At 34.6% G+C, this 21027-nt stretch overlaps 1 protein-coding gene and 1 long non-coding RNA gene across 2 annotated transcripts; one reads left to right on the forward strand and one right to left on the reverse strand.

Annotated features, from left to right (window-relative positions):
- The first annotated feature begins 763 nt into the window (after positions 1–763).
- Positions 764–10719, forward strand: LOC133866769 (uncharacterized). The gene is made up of 3 exons (XR_009899915.1): positions 764–908; positions 992–1059; positions 10325–10719. It is a non-coding gene; the product is annotated as an uncharacterized LOC133866769 (long non-coding RNA).
- Positions 10720–13599: 2880 nt separating this feature from the next.
- LOC133867128 (loganic acid O-methyltransferase-like) lies at positions 13600–17288 on the reverse strand. Its single transcript, XM_062303819.1, has 3 exons — positions 17162–17288; positions 14659–15315; positions 13600–14174 (listed from the first exon to the last, which is right to left on the reverse strand). The coding sequence occupies exons 1-3, from the start codon at positions 17252–17254 to the stop codon at positions 13827–13829; spliced, it is 1098 nt and encodes a 365-aa protein (XP_062159803.1). The 5' UTR covers positions 17255–17288; the 3' UTR covers positions 13600–13826.
- Positions 17289–21027: the final 3739 nt, after the last annotated feature.

Here is a 21027-nt window from a genome sequence, read left to right on the forward strand (position 1 = left end):
CTTACAAAGAAGACTAAAGAAGAAATAACATTAACATTTAATTTCTTGACAAATAATGCATATTATTAAAACACAAATTTAATTCTACAAAACTCATATTGATAGGGGATGCTAAAGTACCTGTGCTCACCGTGAGCTATCAATTTCTCAATACGGCCTGAAGCAAGAACTTCATGTTGGCCTGTACATGAATGTGATAACCTTTAAGATCATAACAGTATAGTACAAGAAAGAACACTGAAATGCCAGAACAAAAAGGAAAAAGGAAAATTAAGAAAAATCTAAAAATTAAGCTAAATATTGCATGTCCACAACACAGTCGTCGCACACATACGTTGTTACTTTAAATCAATGTTATTAGAAATCATGTATATTATACTCATGTTCTGTGTTTATGTCAACCAACTTAATAGGCCATAAAATTGTAATTCTAAATAAAAGTTTCTTTCACTATAATGCATCATGGACGATTCTGGGCGTAGAGGTTGTATTTCTCGCCCATCTTGGTGGTTGCTTCAGGTTGGCTTTGCTGCTTTATTAGTAATGAAGTTCACAGAACATTTTCTTTTGAAAGTGTTGAAATTATCAAGAATGTTGCAAATATTCTCAAATAGAAAACTGCAACCTTTTTCTGCGTGCTCTGGCAAATATCACAATTTTTGCTAGTAACTTACAAATAGAGTTTTGTGCTCTCATCCCCTTATCATTCCTTCCAGATATGAAAAGCATCTATAGTTTTTGCTAGACAGGTCTTGATCAAAGTCACTGCCAAATAATTTCTGATTCTTTGTCATAATTTGTTGATATTGATCCCTTGTGGACTTGCGGTTCTTAGGTGAATAATTTAATATGCATAGAGACGTTCTCAGATTTTCCTCAACTTGGAAGGTTCACTCTTCGTACTGAAGGTGAGAAACTGATATTGGCCTTGTGTTCGTGCGGCATTCATGATGTTAGTATTGGTTGTCACATGGATTACTCTGTTCTACAGGAAAAACAGTTGCAGTGGGAAAGGTTACCAGTCTTTTATAAGTATTTAAACAATTTTTGGCATAAGAGGTGAGGAACTTTTTAGTGCTTTTTGCATCATCCTTCTTTCATATTACATTGTTGGTTTTCTCTTGTTGTCCTCGTTTGTCGCTTGTAGTAAATTGAAAAGGTAGTGGTTAAGGTATTCTCAAGCTAAAAGTTCCCTATTTTGTGTGCCTTATAAAGATTTTTCTGGCATCCAACTGCCTAATGAATTGAAGGCTGGAAATTTGATTTTGGCATTATTTTAGTGGTTAAGGTATTGTCAAGCTAAAAGTTTCCTATCCTGTGTGTCTATAATGATTTTTCTGGCATCTAACTCCCTAATGGTCTGGAAATTTGATTTTGGCATTATTTTAACGGATTTGAGATGAAAAGATTACAGGTAAGACTTTGAACTTTGTTGCTTCTGAAGAGAGAAATTTTGAAATGGTGAAATGACTTGTCAAAATTGGGAATCTGGGATTGACCCTATAATTTTATTTTGATTTTAGTAGTCTCATTTTACTTGTTTTTGACCTGTTACTCCACTCCTGGGATGCACCTATACCGAGGTACAGGTATGGGGATAGGATAATTCTTGAGAAAGTAGGATAATTCTTCAGCTAATCACTGAAGGAGCTGCGTACTTAGCTCTTTCAGTGATTAGCTTTAATGATTTCCTCTTTTCTTTTCCTAATTAAGCGTTTCTCTTGTATACTTTTTGTGTACTTTAGTTGTGCTTTCCGCTCTTAAAATCTTGAGAAAGTAGGACATGATCAATTAATTAATTGATAAATATATATTTTTTAGGTTTATTTAATGTTAATTTTAGGTTTAAAAAATAGATAACAAGCATCAGACTGTTTAAAAACATATGCTAAACAAAATAACATATACCGAAAAAGCACATTCAAACTTACATGAAGTAACAAATCTCAACTCATGTAATATACTAATTTATATCTCCAAGTTCCAAGTACATGTGAAAGAAAAACAAGATGAGAAGTCTCTATTGAAGTAAACTAAGCCCAATTTATCTCGTAAGACTTTCAATTTTACGTTACGATGCTTCTAGTTATTAGTTTTATTGCCATGTGATTTACCTAATTTGCAATAAGCTGTATGTCGTATCAAAATGTTCTTAGAGCTCCCTGGGGTATACAAAAATAACAAATCACTCCCCATTATCAAATTCCATCCAATAACTTGTCGACTTCCGTTAGTGTGCCACATCAGAGCCAATAGAATTGTGACATGTATCCTATTTAATTATTGCTTTATATTACTTAGCCACCTATATATCCATGTCATATTTTACGCCACGTCATCAGCATAGTAACTTGAAGAAGATGAAAGGCGTGGTTAAGAACCGGATGAAGAAGATAAAACTAACATCCTCTGTGTGGTTGATTTTGGTAGATTTAGGTTTTTCTCCAAGTTACCGTGTTGATAACGTGGCGTAAAATATGACATGGGATATATAGGTGGCTTAGTAATATGACCTAGAAAATTCTAGGTGTATTTTTTTAAAGTTAGTAATTAAGTAGGACACGTATCGCAATTCTATTGGCTTTGATGTGGTACACTAACGGAAACCATTAAGTTATTGGACGGAATTTTATAGTAGAGAGATTGTTATTTTTGCATACCCCAAGGTGGCAAGGAGCTCTTAGAACATTTTGATACCACATAGAGCTTATTGCAAATCAGGTAAATCAGATGGACTGATTTTGCTTTTTTTTTTTTTTTTTCCCTAAAAAAATCCCATATAGTGTTAACAAAAAAGAAAAAAGAAAAAACCCACATGGGAGGAGAGAGAACATCTCAATCCCAAATCAGAAAAATGGGATGGACCTGTTAGAAATATTTAACATATTGCTTAAACTAACATGCGCAGCGGAAAACGAATAAGACAGGATTCAGGCTTACCTCTAGCCATATTTGCTCAAGCGTTTCCACGATCCATCTGAAAAACAAGAAAATATTATTTGAGGGATCTTCTAACCTATGCCTATTACCGAATTGCCGTACTGATGGTGTACACAGGCTGTTTATTTATAGGCTAGGTCAAGGACCCTCAAATACGGTAAGTACCGTATTGTTCCTCCCATCAAGGAAACAATATTATTAATTGATTTTAAATCAATTAATCGATTCCATTACGGTAATTTAATTAATTAAATTACCTAACCATAATACCGTATATACTATTCATTTATTAAATTATTAATAAATGCTTCCTTATGTGGCATATAGGCCATATATGGAGATAAAATCTAACATTCTCCCACTTGGCCTTTATGACACATGACTTTATGGTATTAGGTTCTTTAGTTTGGCCAATCACTTATGGAATCCTCCCACTCAGATAAGAAATGTTTCACACGAATCATGGCGGTAAAACCATTATAAAATTAGGTCGTTCCTTCCATGTATCACGATGTAAAACACTCCTTACATGAGTACCTTATGGATAATCAAGCTTTATGAATGAACTTCCTATAAGTCATTTGGGTCCAACTTTATTTATCCTCATGGATAAAATAACAAAATGTGCACAAAATCTTTATTATCATAACTTTATGTCTATAGACCAAAAAGAGACAAACCAAGCGAAAATGAATTAATGAGTCTCATATATTCCACATGACTTTATTCTTTCTTTACCGGTAAACTTTAAGTCATGGGATCCGCAATCATTAATTCAGTACTTATATGCTCAATAGACCCTTTATGTCTCTTAATGTTATCTCTCGTACTGAGATACTTGATGTCAATTTACTTCTGCTTCTACTCTTTATTCTTATAAAAGAAGATTATAGTAGAATTACCGCAGAGTATCTTTATGGTCTAACTGTAAAATCGACAAGATTGAGACTTTCAACAAATGTCTCAACCATCATGCCTGTGTACTAAATTCATAGCACGCTAGACTTTTAGCTTTCTTGGTAGACGTAGCAACTATAGTCTGCATACTGCATCTCTAGGATATATCCTTCAATAAAAAGATATATACCCTAAAGTAGACTTTCTACTATCTACACAATCAGCAAAACTCAAATCTGAACAACTAACCACCTTCAAATGGAAAGTGTATCCTTAGGTTAAGTTGTACTTCTTGGTTCCTTGCATATACCGCAAGACTTTATTTGCAGCACTTTATTGACTCAATATACTCATTGTCAGTCATATGGTTATGTATAATGCAGACACTTAAAACTTTTCATCTGCCCTTATTCCAATACCTTTTGGGACATTAATCTATATTTAATTAGTCCCTCTTAATTGCTACTGAAGGTGCAAATCCTTCATTCTAAATTTTTCCAAAACTTTTTCAATGTAGGCCTTCCGAGACAATGTTAATATTCTTTATGTCTCTGTGAATCTCTATGTCAAAAGACATAAGAGGTTTCACCCAAATCCTTCATTTCAAAGTTTTGTGAACTTTATGTAGCAAACCTAAATCACCACTTGCAAATATAGGACTAGAAAGATTACTGTACTCCCACTGACCTTAAGGTATATATACTAATCAACAAGGTTTTCTATAAACAATAACCTTGTAAAAAGTATCTTACCATTGAGAGATCTATCACAGCCCATAAATAGAATTCTTTAATTTGCAAGCTTTCTGACTGTTATTTATAAAACCTTTTGATTGTTTCATGTAAACCTCGTCCTTAAGATCCCTATTTAGAAAAGTTGTTTTCGCATCCACTTAATGTAGCTCTGGATCAAAAATAAGCTACTAATGCTATGATCATCTTGATGAACCATCCTTAGACACTGGAGAGAATGTTTCACGATAATCAATGCCTTCCTTATGAGTAAAACCATTGGCTACGAGTCTAGTTCGACCCTTCAGCCATGGACTTAACTCTCACTTCATGGCACTGAATCTCAATGAGGAGTTTTCTCCATTCATAACATGTGAAAACAAATTTGGATCATCTTTATGTCCAATGTCAACATCAGACTCTGGGAGATATACAACATGATCACTAAGAATTGTTGATCCACTTATTCTATAGGATTTTCTTAATTCTACTTCCTCTGCATTTTGCAATGGGAGAATAGATTTTGAACCTGTTCTGTATGAGTTGGTTGTTCTAGAAGTGATTGTGGCTCAGGATAATCAATCTGATTTTCCCTGAATACAATCAATCATCCTCTATGAGGAGGAGATTTGGCCAACTCTAGTGCTTCCTCAAATTCCAATTTATGTGAATGAGCACTCCCACTAGGTTCCGTATCCTCTAGAAATTTTACAATCAACAACTCTAGGCTTATATGAAGGATAATAACATTAAAACCCTTTAAAGTTTACTAGATAGCTTATAAAAGATCCACTGGTTGTCCTTGAATCTAATTTCCTAAGGTGAGGATTATAAATCCTCTCTTTAGCAAGGCAACCCTATATGTGTAAATAATGTAAACTAAGCTTCCATCTATTTCATACTTTAAAAGGTGTCATAAGGACAACCTTAGATGAAATCCTGTTTAACATATACACAACGGTCTTCAAAGCTTTACTCTATAAGGGTAATAGCAGATTAGTATTACTAATCATTTCCCCTACCTTAATACTCTATGCCTATATTAGATCTTATGATCTTTATATTGTTTCTCTTCTTCTTCCTTATAGATATTGAAAGCATTCAATACCCCAGCTTTAATATTTAGAAGATAGAGATACATAAACTTTATATGGTCATCACTAAAAGAGATAAAAATATCTCTGACCATTTAGGCAATGAGTATGGAAAGGTTAACATATTTCAATGTACATGATCTCAAGAATTTTAAAAGGCTCTCTTTGGCACCTCTAATGGTTTTGTTGGTATGCTTTCCCTTATGCAGTCCACACAAGTACCAAAGTCAGTAAATCACCGACTTTTATTTTCTCTATGGAGATATATTTCAATCTCCAAAGTCATAACAAGGGCATTTTTAAATTCTCAAAGACTCTACTTTACGTCAACATCACTATGCAGAAATAAACAAATAATTTTGTTTCAAAAATTGGGACGTAGGTCAATTTTAAATAGATTTTAAATAAACCCCAATCAATATTCCACCAAAAATAAGAAAAATTTCAAGTTTAAAATAAAAATTGAAATTTTTAATAAGCCAAACTAGAAAATAGATTTCAAAAAGATTATGGAATATAAATCATTTTTGAGGTCAAAATTATAACTGAATTTTAAAATTAACCTATAGATCCCAACAAGCTCAAATTATAAACACGTGTTATCCATTTTAAAAAGGACTCTGCATTTGTGTTGACAATGTGGATTGTTAAACCATAATCAATCCACAATATATTTGATTGAGTCACTAAAAGAGATTCAGGACATACTAGATATGGAGATTATCTTTATTTTAAGTCATTTCTTATACTTCATGCAATCTTTCTTTATATGCCTTTAATTTTCCTTATTGCATGAGAAATAGGTATCTTGATTGCTATAATACTTTATTGGCACTTTATTCTCATGCTTTAAGTGTTGGACATGGTTGCATTTATTGGTCCTTCCCTTGACATAAGTAATTATGTGAACACTTTATGAATTCTCTCATATCCTTGAACACACATGGTTAGAAGTTTATTTACTAACCATTTATCCTTACGTGTGTTACAAGATAAAATTTTACACTTAGAAGAGAAAATTTAAAAATAAAATGACCAATAATGACTTAAAAAATTTCAATCTTTAGGGACTTAAGCTAAACTACAATATCCTTCATTCCCATAATGGAATTAGAAACACTCAAATGAAAAAGTATATTAATCTTTTTCCAGTCAGAAAAATATTACCATAAAGTATTGAAATATAAAACTACCAAAGTAGAGTATTATGAACAGCTGCAATAACCAAGAAAATAAACACTTTAATGCTATGAATTAACATTATTTTAAATTAGCCAATGCCAATTTAAATAGTAAATTTCAACCTACCTGTGGGCAAAGGTTGCATCACGCATGAAATTTACTCTTTATTAATAAGACTAAGGCAAATTTAAATATTAAAAAAATAAAATTCTCCGTACCTGTGGGCAACCGAAAGAAATTTTACTTTTAATACTAAATTTGTTATCTTATTCTAATTAAGTCATAAAAATAAAAACTTCCCTGCGGGGATAAGTAATTAAATTTATGAATTAATTACAAGACAATGTTAACTTTATTTTAAATTAGCCAATGCCAATTTAAATAGTAAATTTCAACCTACCTGTGGGCAAAGGTTGCATCATGCATGAAATTTACTCTTTATCAATAAGACTAATAAATTTAAATATTGAAAAATAAAATTCTCTGTACCTGTGGGCAACCGAGAGAAATTTTACTTTCAATACCAAATTTGTTATCTTATTCTAATTAAGTCATAAAAATAAAAACTTCCCTGTGGGGATAAGTAATTAAATATATGAATTAATTACAAGACGATGTTAATTTTTCTATATGAAGTTCACGTGTACGATCTTTATGCAATTATTATAAAATCGAGATGCTGTGGCTCTCCCAAAAATCGTAATAATCAATCTGCAGTTTATGAACATCTAACAAAATTCTTTATGATGTTCATATGTGTAATCCTGATGTAATTATCATTAAAAATCGGGATGCTGTGGCTCCCCAAAATCATAATGATAACTACGTGTGTGTAATCTTGATGCAATTATCATCCAAATTTGGGATGCTGTGGCTCCCCAAAATCAATATGATAATTGCGACTTTATTAACATCTAACAACTTTATAGATGCCCCCTCAATAACCCCAGAAATATAACAAACCAATACCTAAATGGGGTAAACAGCATTTTCCAATGTGCAACCAGGTGAGTTCCCAGGAAAGTGAGGGGGGTCACTTGGACACACTTAAATCCCAAGACTTTCCTTGCCAGAACTTTTCTAGACATTGCATTCTTGGATATTACTGTAAACACACCAACGTATATGGTATTGTTAATTATTCTTAGGTCTCTAGGCATCAAACAATTTATATATAACAATATAAATTCAACAATTAAAATATATTCCTCAATATATGTATTAAAGAAACAATAATCTTAATATACAACACTATAAATAATAAGTGGAATAAAACTGCAATATGAAGACATAATAAAACACATGACCCAATGGTTTAGTAAGTGGCCTTAAGCCCTTTACACTTGGTCGACCCAAGTTCTAAACCCCACATAAGCCTATTGTTTTTTAATTCTTGATGGGTTACTGAAATGGGTTACTGAAATGGGTTGCTGTATTGGGTTGACCCAATTGGATTAACCCACTTAATTGGGTTGGGTATCTGTATTGGGCTGACCAAAATAAATTAGCCCACTTTATGGGGCCCCTTTTTTTTTTTTTTTTAACTGCAAATACTGCAATTGGGCTGACCCATTCGGGGCGGCCCAGTGTCCAGTCCGACCCGTAATTAAAAAAATAATAATAAAAAAAATTAACCCGACCCGACCCGGATTCACTTGATGGGTTGAAAACCTACCCGGTGGCCCAGGCCCGAAAATTAAGCCCCAGCCCGAAAAAACCCCAAGACCAGAATTACTTTATGGATCGAAATCATAACCCGAATGCCCAAAATGACCCGAAAATACATATGCTGACCCGAAAACTGAAAACCCTACCCCCCCCCCCCCCTTTTGCCGCCGCCACCTTCAGCGCCGCCGCCACCCTTCAGCGCCATCCCTTATGCGGCGGCCAAGAGAGGCCGCCGCTCTGACGACCACGGCGACCCTTAGGTTGTTATTTTTGCATACCCCAAGGTGGCAAGGAGCTCTTAGAACATTTTGATACCACATAGAGCTTATTGCAAATCCGGTAAATCATATGGACTGATTTTGCTTTTTTTTTTTTTTTTTTTTCCCTAAAAAAATCCCATATAGTGTTAACAAAAAAGAAAAAAGAAAAAACCCACAAGGGAGGAGAGAAAACATCTCAATCCCAAATCAGAAAAATGGGATGGACCCTCTACCTATAGTTGGGTCAAGGACACCAGGCTGTCAAGCTCAGTTATTGCATTTAACAGATTGTGGGCAGGCATGTCCTTCGCTCCTCTTTAGACTTGTATGGGCCGTGATATTTTGGAGCTGAGCCACTATGCAGTCAACTGATATGGATGCCAAAGCAAGTCCACAATCTGAATTCAGAAAATCTCTTTTAATTCTGCACATCTATGTACGAGAAGCCATCGATGTCATGTGTAGATAGAGATCCTTAATCTTTACCCCAACAAAGTACGTAGAAGTACGATGGTGCTTGACCCTAACAAAACCGCTCATGACGAGCCAAGGGCCATGATCGATTGTGAGAGACTCTTGGGGAGCGTTGGTGGCACAACTGAGATGAGGAAGAGAAACAAAGAGCATGAGAGAGATCTAGGGTCTGACTTAGTTTATTAAATGGTTCACATGTCATGAATCTGGGCCATGTCTGAAATTCGAAATTGTTTTTTAAATATAAGAAATGTATTAGTTACGTATTTGGCCATGTCAAAGTCATATCATGTTCGATGCATATTGGACATTGACACACCAGTGTTTTTGGAGTATCTGTGCTTTATGGCTCCACTCTATAGCCAGGCCTTCTACCAACACTAAACATACCACAATTTAATCCCGTAACATGTTCCACTTTATAGCCAGGCCTTCTGTCGCAACTTCTGCTGCACGTTAATTGCCATAGTTTCATTTGAAATTTCTATAGTCTCTGTTTACGTTCTTTTGACCCCTTACTCTTGATTGCTTTGCACTTGTTCCAGCATTCTCGATTTGAATTTAATTATATTATCCTTCTTTAGCTGTATTTTCATTCCCATATATGCTAATAGAAATGATGCTATTGATTGTTAACATCTTTTGGAGGAGTCTAGGTTGTTTCAGTAGGATGTAATTAATGGGTTTTTTTTGGAATGTTATTAATCTGCTTGTTTACTCTCTCTCTCTCTCTCTGCTAATGTTTATCTTGATTCTTTTTTCCTTGTGAATACAAATTTATGTTTTTTTTTTCGCAAACCCCAACTTAGTTAAGTCAGCATCATGTTCTATGCAGTTCGTTCTTTCACAAATTTGTCAAATTGCTTTTTGGGAGGCTTGCCTTCAAATCGTCATATCTTGATCAAAGGTGCATGATTATCTATGATTGTTGTCTCAGAGTCAGAAATTTGTTTGCGAAACCAAACTAAATGGCTTAATTGGACTGTCCTGTATGACTTTGACGAATGATTCACTGATTACGAAAGAGGTGTCTTTCTCTGTTTCAAGTTTTTTTGATATCATCATTATTTTTTGACAGGCAACCTGAACAGTGGGGCATAAATGTTGCATTTCATAGCAGCTTGAAGGGGTCCTATGTTCTAATCAAATCTGGTACATTGCATTATACAGCGAGTAGTTTTATGAACATTTAATTTTCATGGCTGATGCCCGTGTGTTCTGGGTGGGGCTTTTGGGGCGTTGTTGCTTTGGGTTATTTTATGGGTGATATTCGACCTGATTCACGAATTGCCCATATTTTAGCTTCATATGATTATGAATAATGGTTTTGAATCAGTCTTATCTGATTAATGTTAGTTAATCTGGTCTGTATTTTTAATTTTTGGTGCTTTGATATCCCCTTAAATGGCCCCTCGAAATTGATTATTGGTTTCTATTTATGATTTCGAGTAATTTATTAAATTGATTTCTGAATTACATTCTCTCAATCAACAAAAATTACTGTTTATGCCTTGGAGCCTATTAATATAGCCACGAATGCAGGAGGTAGTTGAGCAGTGATAAATGCTATTATCCATGATGTTGATTTTACACATGTTCTAACTAGAAAGTCATGGTTTCGGTGTCTTGCTCGTTTGATCAGAGCATTGGTTGAAACTCAGTAATTGCTAACTATGCTAAATATGTTTGTTTATAGAGAAATGTTATAGACCTTAATTTAATTATTATTATTTTATAAACGAGGGTTGCCTAGTAGGATGGGGTGGGATGACGGAATGAGATAGAGTATACTATATAGCATTACTCTTGTTTATAGCTCTCTACCTTTAAATGTTTCAGCCTCAACCCCCATGGGAGGTTAGATCTCCATCTCCAATCTCTTTTTTTTTTTTTTTTCTTTTAGCAGTTATTTTTAAAATTTGTTTCTAAATCTGACGTAGTACTTTTTATATGCGACTTCTCATTATTAGTCTTGCGTGTAAAAATTGGACAGAACGATCAATTAGCCGGAGATGATATAACAAAATTAAAAACCTAGTTTTGATTTGGTATAAGATTCAAACTCAGGGAATTTCTATGAGAATTTTCCTGAAAATTTTTTAAAAAATAAAAATAAATTTTTTGTTAAATAAAAGTTCTTTGGAAACCTTTATTTATTTATTTAATTATTTTTTGGTAACTGTTTGGAAACCTTGTTAGTAGGGAAGCACGAGGCCTGTAATACGTGGAATAAAACATTACCATTTCCAAGTGAAAGCAACTTTACATGGTTTCCGATGGGTTACTTTTAGCTTCAAAAGTTTAATTAGTCAAGTGGGAATAGGATCCTCTTCATTTCATATAAGGGTGGGCAAATTATGTCTACTATCTACTTACTTATCGAATTGAACTGAATTACAATCGATTACCTATTGACTTTACCGATTAATTTCGGTTCGGTAGTCGGTATAAAATTTTGTTCTGAAAGTCGGTTCAATAACCAAACTGAACCACCTTTTTTTTCCGATTGATTAACCGAACTGACATAAAACGAAACGATGTTGTTTTAGTAAGAACAAAAAGTTTGATTTTTTCTTTTTTTTTTTTTGTAAAAAAAAAAAAAAAAACGTTGTCGTTTCATTACCTATGTTAATCGACTTAACTGATCGCCTATTAACTGTTTAATCGACTTAATCAAAATAAATTTACTGATTCTGACAAAAGTTGGTTAACCGACCGAATTAACCGCCTACCGAACTGATACCAACCCCTAATTTCATATTATCTATTTTATGGTCGGAATTTAACGTTAATATGTTTAATAGTGTACATGATTTTACATTATTTAAAATTTTAAAAGACGTGTTAACATTGACTTTATATATATCGTTAGATAAATCAACTTTAAATTTTGACTTTTTATTTAAAATTGATAGTAATAAATGGAGATAATTTTATTGCCTCTAAGTGGGGTTTGCAATAGAAATTGCATACATGTTTATCATTAAATTATAAAAAATCCATTTGGAACAGTGACAACGTGACATTTCAAACTAGTTTTGGAATTCTTTGAATATGTGTATATAGACATATATCTTGAATTAATAATTGATAAAACATTCTTTGAATGTTGTTAAGAAATGGTGACAATTTTTCCATCCAAAGCATGTGAATCAAATTAGTTACTGGACTTCTTGAATATTATAAATCAATGATAAATAAATCCTTTCGCTTTTGTTCTCTCGGCTTCCAAAACTTTTATATATTTTTTCTAAAGTAAGATTATATTAATAAAATTAATTTTTTTATTAAAAAAAAAAAAAAAGAGAAGAACAAGTCACAAGGAGGGGGCGGGGGCCCAACAAAGACCATTGGTTTAAAATATATATATAATTTTTGGATTGGGCTAAATAAATGGCGGGACTCCAATGGCTTCTTGGCACGTAAGCCAAAAAAGAGGCAGCTAGATATGACCATTTTTTAGGCAGTTAAGAGGATGAGTTACTTGGAAAAACTCCTATTGCGACAGTAAGAAAACTTGATTGCCACAGCAGAGAAGATTGCACTGAGATCAATATCTGGCGAGAGAGATGCCTTGCCTATGACGCTTGGGGAGTATCGAATTTGGATTTAGGAATCTTTATACGAAAAAAATGGGACATCATCTAGAGAGAGAGAGAGAAGGCAAAGGAATGAGAGGTACAGTCAAGTAACTAGCAAGTGAAATGAAAAAAAGTGACTACGCGTGTAGCCCATGTGTGTCGGGGCGGTGTGAGTGATACACATGGTGGAGGCGAGCAGGGAGGAGTGGTTCAGAGGTGGGCAAAAGTGATGGAGTGGCATGTAGAAAAGGTGAAGGCGGACAAAAAGTCAATCCGGCTTCAAAAAACATCAACAAAAAGAGAAGAAAAAAAAAAAGAGAGTAAGGGAAGGAGAAGGAGAGTAGGGTAGCAGGGTTTGGGGGAAGGAGATGGAACTCCTTCCCCCAAACATTAACGGAAGGAAGAGTTTCTTGGAAGAGTTTCTCGCTCTTTAAAGTTGGATAAAGCTTTTATGCTTTTTCTCCCTATGCGAGAGAACTTTTATACTTGCTCGTCCATTATTTATACGAATAATGCTCTCTATTTTACAAATTTGAGGCTTTTCGTATTTCATACATATAAGCATTCAATTAAAGATGAAAAAAAAATAAAAAATTTTTGAAAGTTTTAGTGTGCAAAAATATGTCGTAAGGAAAAGATTTTGAATAGATGTGTCTTGAATCCATACCACCATCTTGCCAAGTGAATGTTAACCGAGTGCTTATTTCTTGACCTTAAAAGCATCACCATGCAATTGAACACAATTTATAAAGCGAAGTGAAGCGCCAATATAAAACCAAAATAACTAGTTATACTAATAGTTGTGCGCTATTTCCGAAATAACTAGTCGGAATAGCTATTCAGTTTCCTTAGTTTGGTGACAACATATTTCTACGCTAAAAATTATGATCAACAAGCTGCATCGATCTTTTCTTACAACCATATCAAAAGAGCGCCTCAAAAGAAGATGTCCTTAAGTTTCACAATAACTTCATTATTAATGACAAACTAAGAAGCTAATTAATCCCTTGCTTTGCGTTTAAGAAGAGCAAAGAAATTAGCGGGATTGCTGAACTCAGTAAAGGAGACTTGATGGTCAAGTTTCTTTCTGACAGAGTCAAAGAAGTTGTTTGAAATCGCATCTCCAAAATGTGCCTTGATCTGTCCTTCCGTTGCGGCTCGCAAGCCAGATGTCATTATTTGGGATTTGGGAAGGCTGCCAAGTTCTCCCACTACGACGGGAGGCAACTCCTCCATTCTCTCTATGCTAAAACACCCGTTTCCATCCACTGCAGCTTCCACTTCTTTCGGAGACATGTGATATACTGGCATATTAAAGGAGTCTGCTTCTTCCTCTCCAACTTTACCCTGAATGAAACAAAAAAGGGGAAAAAAAAAAAATACACATATTGACTATAAATGACCATATAATTTCATATAATTTGAGGAGGCGCGAAAGATATGAGTCTTCGAAGATAGGTGAAATTAAGATTCAGTGCAATTGTCTGCTCATATTGATTGCAACTTGCAATATGGGCACGCAATTGTGACAAAACCCTTGTGAGGCTCACTTGTCCAGACAGGTGTTCGAGCAGCCCAAGACTGCTCAAACAGGTAGACCCCACAATTGTCTGTCTAGTTCGGGACAATGGGAGAACGACGGAAAATGATTTAGGTTAAAACCATTTTACACGTCATAAATGTTATTTTCTTTGGTTAACTTAAAACATTTTTAGATGAACCAATATTTTATGTTGCGTCAAACACTCAAAAATAGGAAAAGCCTTCGCGGGAAAATATTTTATGCCGGGGGAAATACAACAAAAACTTGGGTTAGCTAATGATTTCTTACCGTCCTGACCATGTCCGCGAGGCATGACTCGAAGAGGCTATACGACATATTTTGTGCAGTTTGAGAATGGAGGGTTCCATTGCGGCGGCCGCAGAAGACAAGTGCGATCAATCCACCGGTCACCAACTCTTGAGCCCTGGCCTGCAGAAAGCACTCCATGTCCTCAGCAAATTGAGTTTCATAGGCCTTAACAACTTCATCTTTCGAATTGGCGCAGTAGATTCTCCCTTTATTCCAAGCAGGAGAGGTTTTGTCAATAATCGATTTTGGGACTCCCGAAAGCCAATGGTTGGCATAAGAAGCATGAACAAAGTGCAAAGATGCATTGGGAAACAAGCGGCTGTAGAAAGAACCCGCCACGGCCCCCGCATAATATTGTCTGTCCGGTGGGAGGGATGCGAAGAGTGTGTTGAAATCGTTAGAGACGTGATCGTTGAAGAAGACTTGAAATTCAGGGAGCTGAGAATGGAGTCCTTGGCATTCGTACTTCAACCGCACTGCTTCAATTATGTTTTGCACTGCGAAAAATGTATTAGGCCCAGTAGAGCAACCTAAATCTGCAATTCGAAAGGTGGTTGACGAAAGAAAGTTGGTGGCGTCAAGCTTTTCAGCAACTGATTCAGTTATTAGCTCTTTTGCAGTGTCGATAACTCCTCTCTGAAACACACGAGATCTTGTTAGAAAATAAAGATGTTAGAATTTTTAAAAAGTAATATTTTTTAGTAGACAGTCATACTACTCTCATACAACACCTCTCTGAAACACACGAGATCTTGTATTTTGAATTTTGAGTCATGATGAAAAGGAGAAAGATATATAAATAATACAATAAAAAAAATTAAGCAAGGACAAACCAACACTTTCGCTTCTTCTTCTTCTTCTTCCTTTTTTTTTTTTTTTTTTTTTTTAATGTTTTTCTAACTTTTTTTTAATTTATTTTTTATTTAGGGTATAATTGTAATTTTGTAATGATTCTATCATATAATGAAATGGACAAAGATTTATTTATAACAATCCAAAGTGCAAGGAGTAATAAGACAAAATTAAAACCACCATTTAAAAATAACCTATTGTAATCTTCCCTCAGCTTTGTGACAAGTAAGTCCTTCCATCATATTTTTCATCTAGCTTTTAGCAGAAAATTTGCAGCTTCTCTGTATCATACCAATAAAAATATGACTTGTGTATTCATATCCACACCGCTATGCAACAAATGTAAAGACAAGCAGTTTTCTTCTAATAACATGTCCTTTGAGTCTATTAAAATGACTTGTTTTTTTAATATCAGAGACAAGTTGAAATGAATTTTATTAAAAAAACATGTGAATTTCACATGCTATTAAAAAATTTGACACACGTCATTTTCATAAATTAGGTTGAAAGAATTTATTCCAACTCAATTTAGAGAAAATCTTTGTTCCAAAAGTAATTATGCCTACATTTTCTTTTCTTTTTATTTTTCTTTTATTTTCCAAAAAAAATAAAAAAAATTAGCGAGGCTGAAGATGGCAATGAGAGGTACGTAAAGATCTTAACCCAATATCACCTTTGACACCCCCAACCCCGTATGCATTAGGATCCCCGACCCGTATAACAGTAGGTGGGGTGAAGCCACCCTCACCGTCCACTCAACAAGAGTAAAAATCCACCCACGTAGACCAATGTGTGCAAGGGTGGAGTTTTAGCCCCTTCCTTGGGAGTGGAGCGTGCAGAGAGTAGGCAATATAGGTGAATCTCCGTTACCCTCCACCGCCCTTCTCCATCTTCTCTTTTTCAGTAATTATATTGAATATGATTTTAATAATAACACGGATCTAGCATTAGTGCAAATTAGTAGCTACCTCTTTTGAAAGGTAAGTGAATCAAATTCATTCACACTCGCCATACCAGCGTGAAAGTGAACCCCGCTTTCTAATGTTGATAATAATTGTAAAGCTTAATTGGGTCTTAGCCATAGTAGTTGAGAGAAAGGACATAGACTTTAAAGGGTTACTTGAAAGACTTGGTTGTGCTTGTGGGAGACCACTATGGCGTTGACGTGTGGCGGTGGGCTATGAGTATTTATTTGTCTTTGTATTGTTAAAGCACGTAATTGGATTAGAGAAATCCTATTTGGTTGACTGATGTTGTATAGCAAACACTGGGTCACAGTCAAATTCAGTCTTTAAAATTTTTTTAATAAGTTTTTACTGATTCAGACGCTGACTTTTAACGTTAATCATATAAAAAATTAAAAAAATAAAAACTAGTCAAGTTCTTCAGATTTCATCACCCATCTTCTCCCCCTCTCTCTCTCTCTCTCTCTCTCTCTATAGATTAACGTACACTTGCCTGGATCGCCTTTCAAATGAGTACGTAGGCCCGATCTATATATAGTCTCATTGTTTCCATTACAGATATATATATATGGAGATCTGAGTTGAGAAATCGACAAAACAGATATGGATAGGAATGAATCAGCTAGATCTAACGAAAGAAAGTGTTCATGTAGAGGAGAGACTACCTGGTAGGAGGAGTTGTTGGAGTAGCTATCGTCACTATCTCCACCTTTCATCGGATATGCTTCAGACGGTTTCGATGTTTGCTCCGCTGCCATCTCTCTCTCTCTCTCTCTCTCTCTCTCTGATCTATTAACTATTAGTCTATTACCTCTATGCCTCTATTATACAATTAATATAGAATGGCCAAAAAGTCAAGGAAAGCCCATGTAGTCTTCGGTTGTCTAAAATTGTGACGAGTGGCATACTCAACTTCCACATGCAATATCTTAGGATATTTAAAGAGGAGTAATGCTAGCCCTACCCCTAACTTTGACTCTCAAATCTACACACCCGTTAGTTATATATATATATATTTTTTTTCTTCTTTTGTCCTTCACTCTCTCTCATACAGCGAGAAATAATTAACTATAAGGGGTAGTTCAATCAGCTAGAGACCATGCCTCATGAAGCGGAGGTCACTAGTTCGAATCTCTTATCCCCCTCTTGTGTGGACATGTAAAAAAAAAAAAAAAAAAAAAAAAAAAAAATGAGAAATGATTGAGAGGACCTTTAACCGGTCCCCTCTCCCTTTAAAATAAAAAAAAATATATTTTATTTAAAAATTGTATTTTTTTGTTGTTCTATTTTTCCTTTTTGAATATAATTGTTTTTTTTTTTTTAATTTAAAAGGGGGAGGGAGCCGGTTAGAGATCCTCCTCAATCATTTATCCTCGTAAAACTCATAAATTTTCTCTTGAATTTGATCAAACAAAGTGTGTTGTCAAAATAATGTGGAGAAGGCATTGATTATATACTAGATGACAAAAAAAAAATAAAAAAAAAGAAAAAAAAAAAAGAAAAGAAAAAAAAAGAAAAAAAGAAGAGAGGAAAATAGGACAATCCACGGTGACCCTTGGGCCCGGTCAAGGGGTTGTAAAGTAAACACATGTCCTAACAATTTGCTTTGGATCAATTACTTTGGAGACGTGTGTCAAGCTAAATAGGCAGTAAAATTATTATTTATTTAAAAAATACAATGGAAAAGACTCAATTTAAAGGCTTGAGATGATGTGATTACACATCGGCAACTGCTACCTATTGATAATTTGAGAATTAATTGTAATTTTACCGGCTTGTCAGGTGTAGCGTACGTTCGGTCTGGATCTCGTGAGAGACAACAAGACAGTAGTCTTAAATCTAAATTTGTCAGTACTTCAATTGATTTTGCATTTGTAAATTTCAATAAGTTAGAAATTCTTCAAAAATCAAAATCCTTACAAAGAAGACTAAAGAAGAAATAACATTAACATTTAATTTCTTGACAAATAATGCATATTATTAAAACACAAATTTAATTCTACAAAACTCATATTGATAGGGGATGCTAAAGTACCTGTGCTCACCGTGAGCTATCAATTTCTCAATACGGCCTGAAGCAAGAACTTCATGTTGGCCTGTACATGAATGTGATAACCTTTAAGATCATAACAGTATAGTACAAGAAAGAACACTGAAATGCCAGAACAAAAAGGAAAAAGGAAAATTAAGAAAAATCTAAAAATTAAGCTAAATATTGCATGTCCACAACACAGTCGTCGCACACATACGTTGTTACTTTAAATCAATGTTATTAGAAATCATGTATATTATACTCATGTTCTGTGTTTATGTCAACCAACTTAATAGGCCATAAAATTGTAATTCTAAATAAAAGTTTCTTTCACTATAATGCATCATGGACGATTCTGGGCGTAGAGGTTGTATTTCTCGCCCATCTTGGTGGTTGCTTCAGGTTGGCTTTGCTGCTTTATTAGTAATGAAGTTCACAGAACATTTTCTTTTGAAAGTGTTGAAATTATCAAGAATGTTGCAAATATTCTCAAATAGAAAACTGCAACCTTTTTCTGCGTGCTCTGGCAAATATCACAATTTTTGCTAGTAACTTACAAATAGAGTTTTGTGCTCTCATCCCCTTATCATTCCTTCCAGATATGAAAAGCATCTATAGTTTTTGCTAGACAGGTCTTGATCAAAGTCACTGCCAAATAATTTCTGATTCTTTGTCATAATTTGCCTCTAAGTGGGTTTGCAATGTAATATATTATTCCTTTTTGGTTGTGGCCTTTATATCACATTTACGGTATTTACTATGTTTATTATTTTTTTCAATAAACATATACGGCATTATGGATATTTCCATTAATTTAGATTACCGTAAATATGGAATCGGTATTATGGTTATTTCTATTAATTTAGATTACCGTAAATATGGAATCGGTTAATTGATTTTAAAACCAATTAACGATATTGTTTCCTTGATGGAAGGAAACAAATACGGTGTTTACCATTTTGAGGGTCCCTAACCTAGCCTATAAATAGAGTGTCTGTGTACACCATCAGTACAGCCATCAAGCAATAGGCATAGGTTAGAAGATCCCTCAAATAATCTTTTTCTTGTTCTTCAGATGGATCGTGGAAAAGCTTGAGCAAATATGGCTAGAGGTAAGCCTGAATCCTGTTTATTCGTTTTCCGCTGCGCATGTTAGATTAAGTAATATGTTGAATATTTCTAACATGCAATAGAAATTGCATACATGTTTATCATTGAATTATAAAAAATCCATTTGGAACAGTGACAACGTGACATTTCAGACTATTTTTGGAATTCTTTGAATATGTGTATATAGACATATATCTTGAATTAATAATTGATAAAACATTCTTTGAATGTTGTTAAGAAATGGTGACAATATTTCCATCCAAAGCGTGTGAATCAAATTAGTTACTGGACTTCTTGAATATTATAAATCAATGATAAATCCTTTCGCTTTTGTTCTCTCGGCTTCCAAAACTTTTATATATTTTTTCTAAAGTAAGATTATATTAATAAAATTAATTTTTTTATTAAAAAAAAAAAGAGAAGAACAAGTCACAAGGAGGGGGCGGGGGCCCAACAAAGACCATTGGTTTAAAATATATATATATATTTTTTGGATTGGGCTAAATAAATGGCGGGACTCCGATGGCTTATTGGCACGTAAGCCAAAAAAGTGGCAGCTAGATATGACCATTTTTTAGGCAGTTAAGAGGATGAGTTACTTGGAAAAACTCCTATTGCGACAGTAAGAAAACTTGATTGCCATAGCAGAGAAGATTGCACTGAGATCAATATCTGGCGAGAGAGATGCCTTGCCTATGACGCTTGGGGAGTATCGAATTTGGATTTAGGAATCTTTATACGAAAAAAATGGGACATCATCTAGAGAGAGAGAGAAGGCAAAGGAATGAGAGGTACAGTCAAGTAACTAGCAAGTGAAATGAAAAAAAGTGACTACGCGTGTAGCCCATGTGTGTCGGGGCGGTGTGAGTGATACACATGGTGGAGGCGAGCAGGGAGGAGTGGTTCAGAGGTGGGCAAAAGTGATGGAGTGGCATGTAGAAAAGGTGAAGGCGGACAAAAAGTCAATCCGGCTTCAAAAAACATCAACAAAAAGAGAAGAAAAAAAAAAGAGAGTAAGGGAACACTACAAAAATCGCATGAAATAGCCACGTGCAGTTTGACACGTGTACAGTGTCGTACACGTGTCAAACATTTAGACACGTGTACTTTGACACGCGTATTACGCGTGTCAAATGTGCATGTTACAAACTGCACATTTTGACACGTGTATCGGAATACACGTGTCAAATTTGACACGCGTATTCCAATACGCGTGTCAAATTTTTTTTGACACGTGTATCGGAATACACGTGTCAAATTTGACACGCGTATTCCAATACGCGTGTCAAAATGTTTTGACACGTGTATTCCGATACACGTGTCAAAATGTTTTTAATTAAAAAAAAAACTAAAGAGAAGGAGAGTAGGGTAGCAGGGTTTGGGGGAAGG

This window comes from Alnus glutinosa, chromosome 4, assembly GCF_958979055.1.
Source record: "Alnus glutinosa chromosome 4, dhAlnGlut1.1, whole genome shotgun sequence".
In the NCBI taxonomy this organism is placed as follows: Eukaryota; Viridiplantae; Streptophyta; class Magnoliopsida; order Fagales; family Betulaceae; genus Alnus; species Alnus glutinosa.

What these genes read in the sequence shown, in the direction of transcription:
- LOC133867128 (XM_062303819.1), bottom strand. Translation starts at nt 17,254, where the DNA reads ATGGCAGCGGAGCAAACATCGAAACCGTCTGAAGCATATCCGATGAAA. An exon ending in CCAACAACTCCTCCTACCAG is followed by an intron (nt 15,316 to 17,161) that starts GTAGTCTCTCCT and finishes CGTGTGTTTCAG; the next exon opens with AGAGGAGTTATCGACACTGC. An exon ending in TCGCGGACATGGTCAGGACG is followed by an intron (nt 14,175 to 14,658) that starts GTAAGAAATCAT and finishes TGTTTCATTCAG; the next exon opens with GGTAAAGTTGGAGAGGAAGA.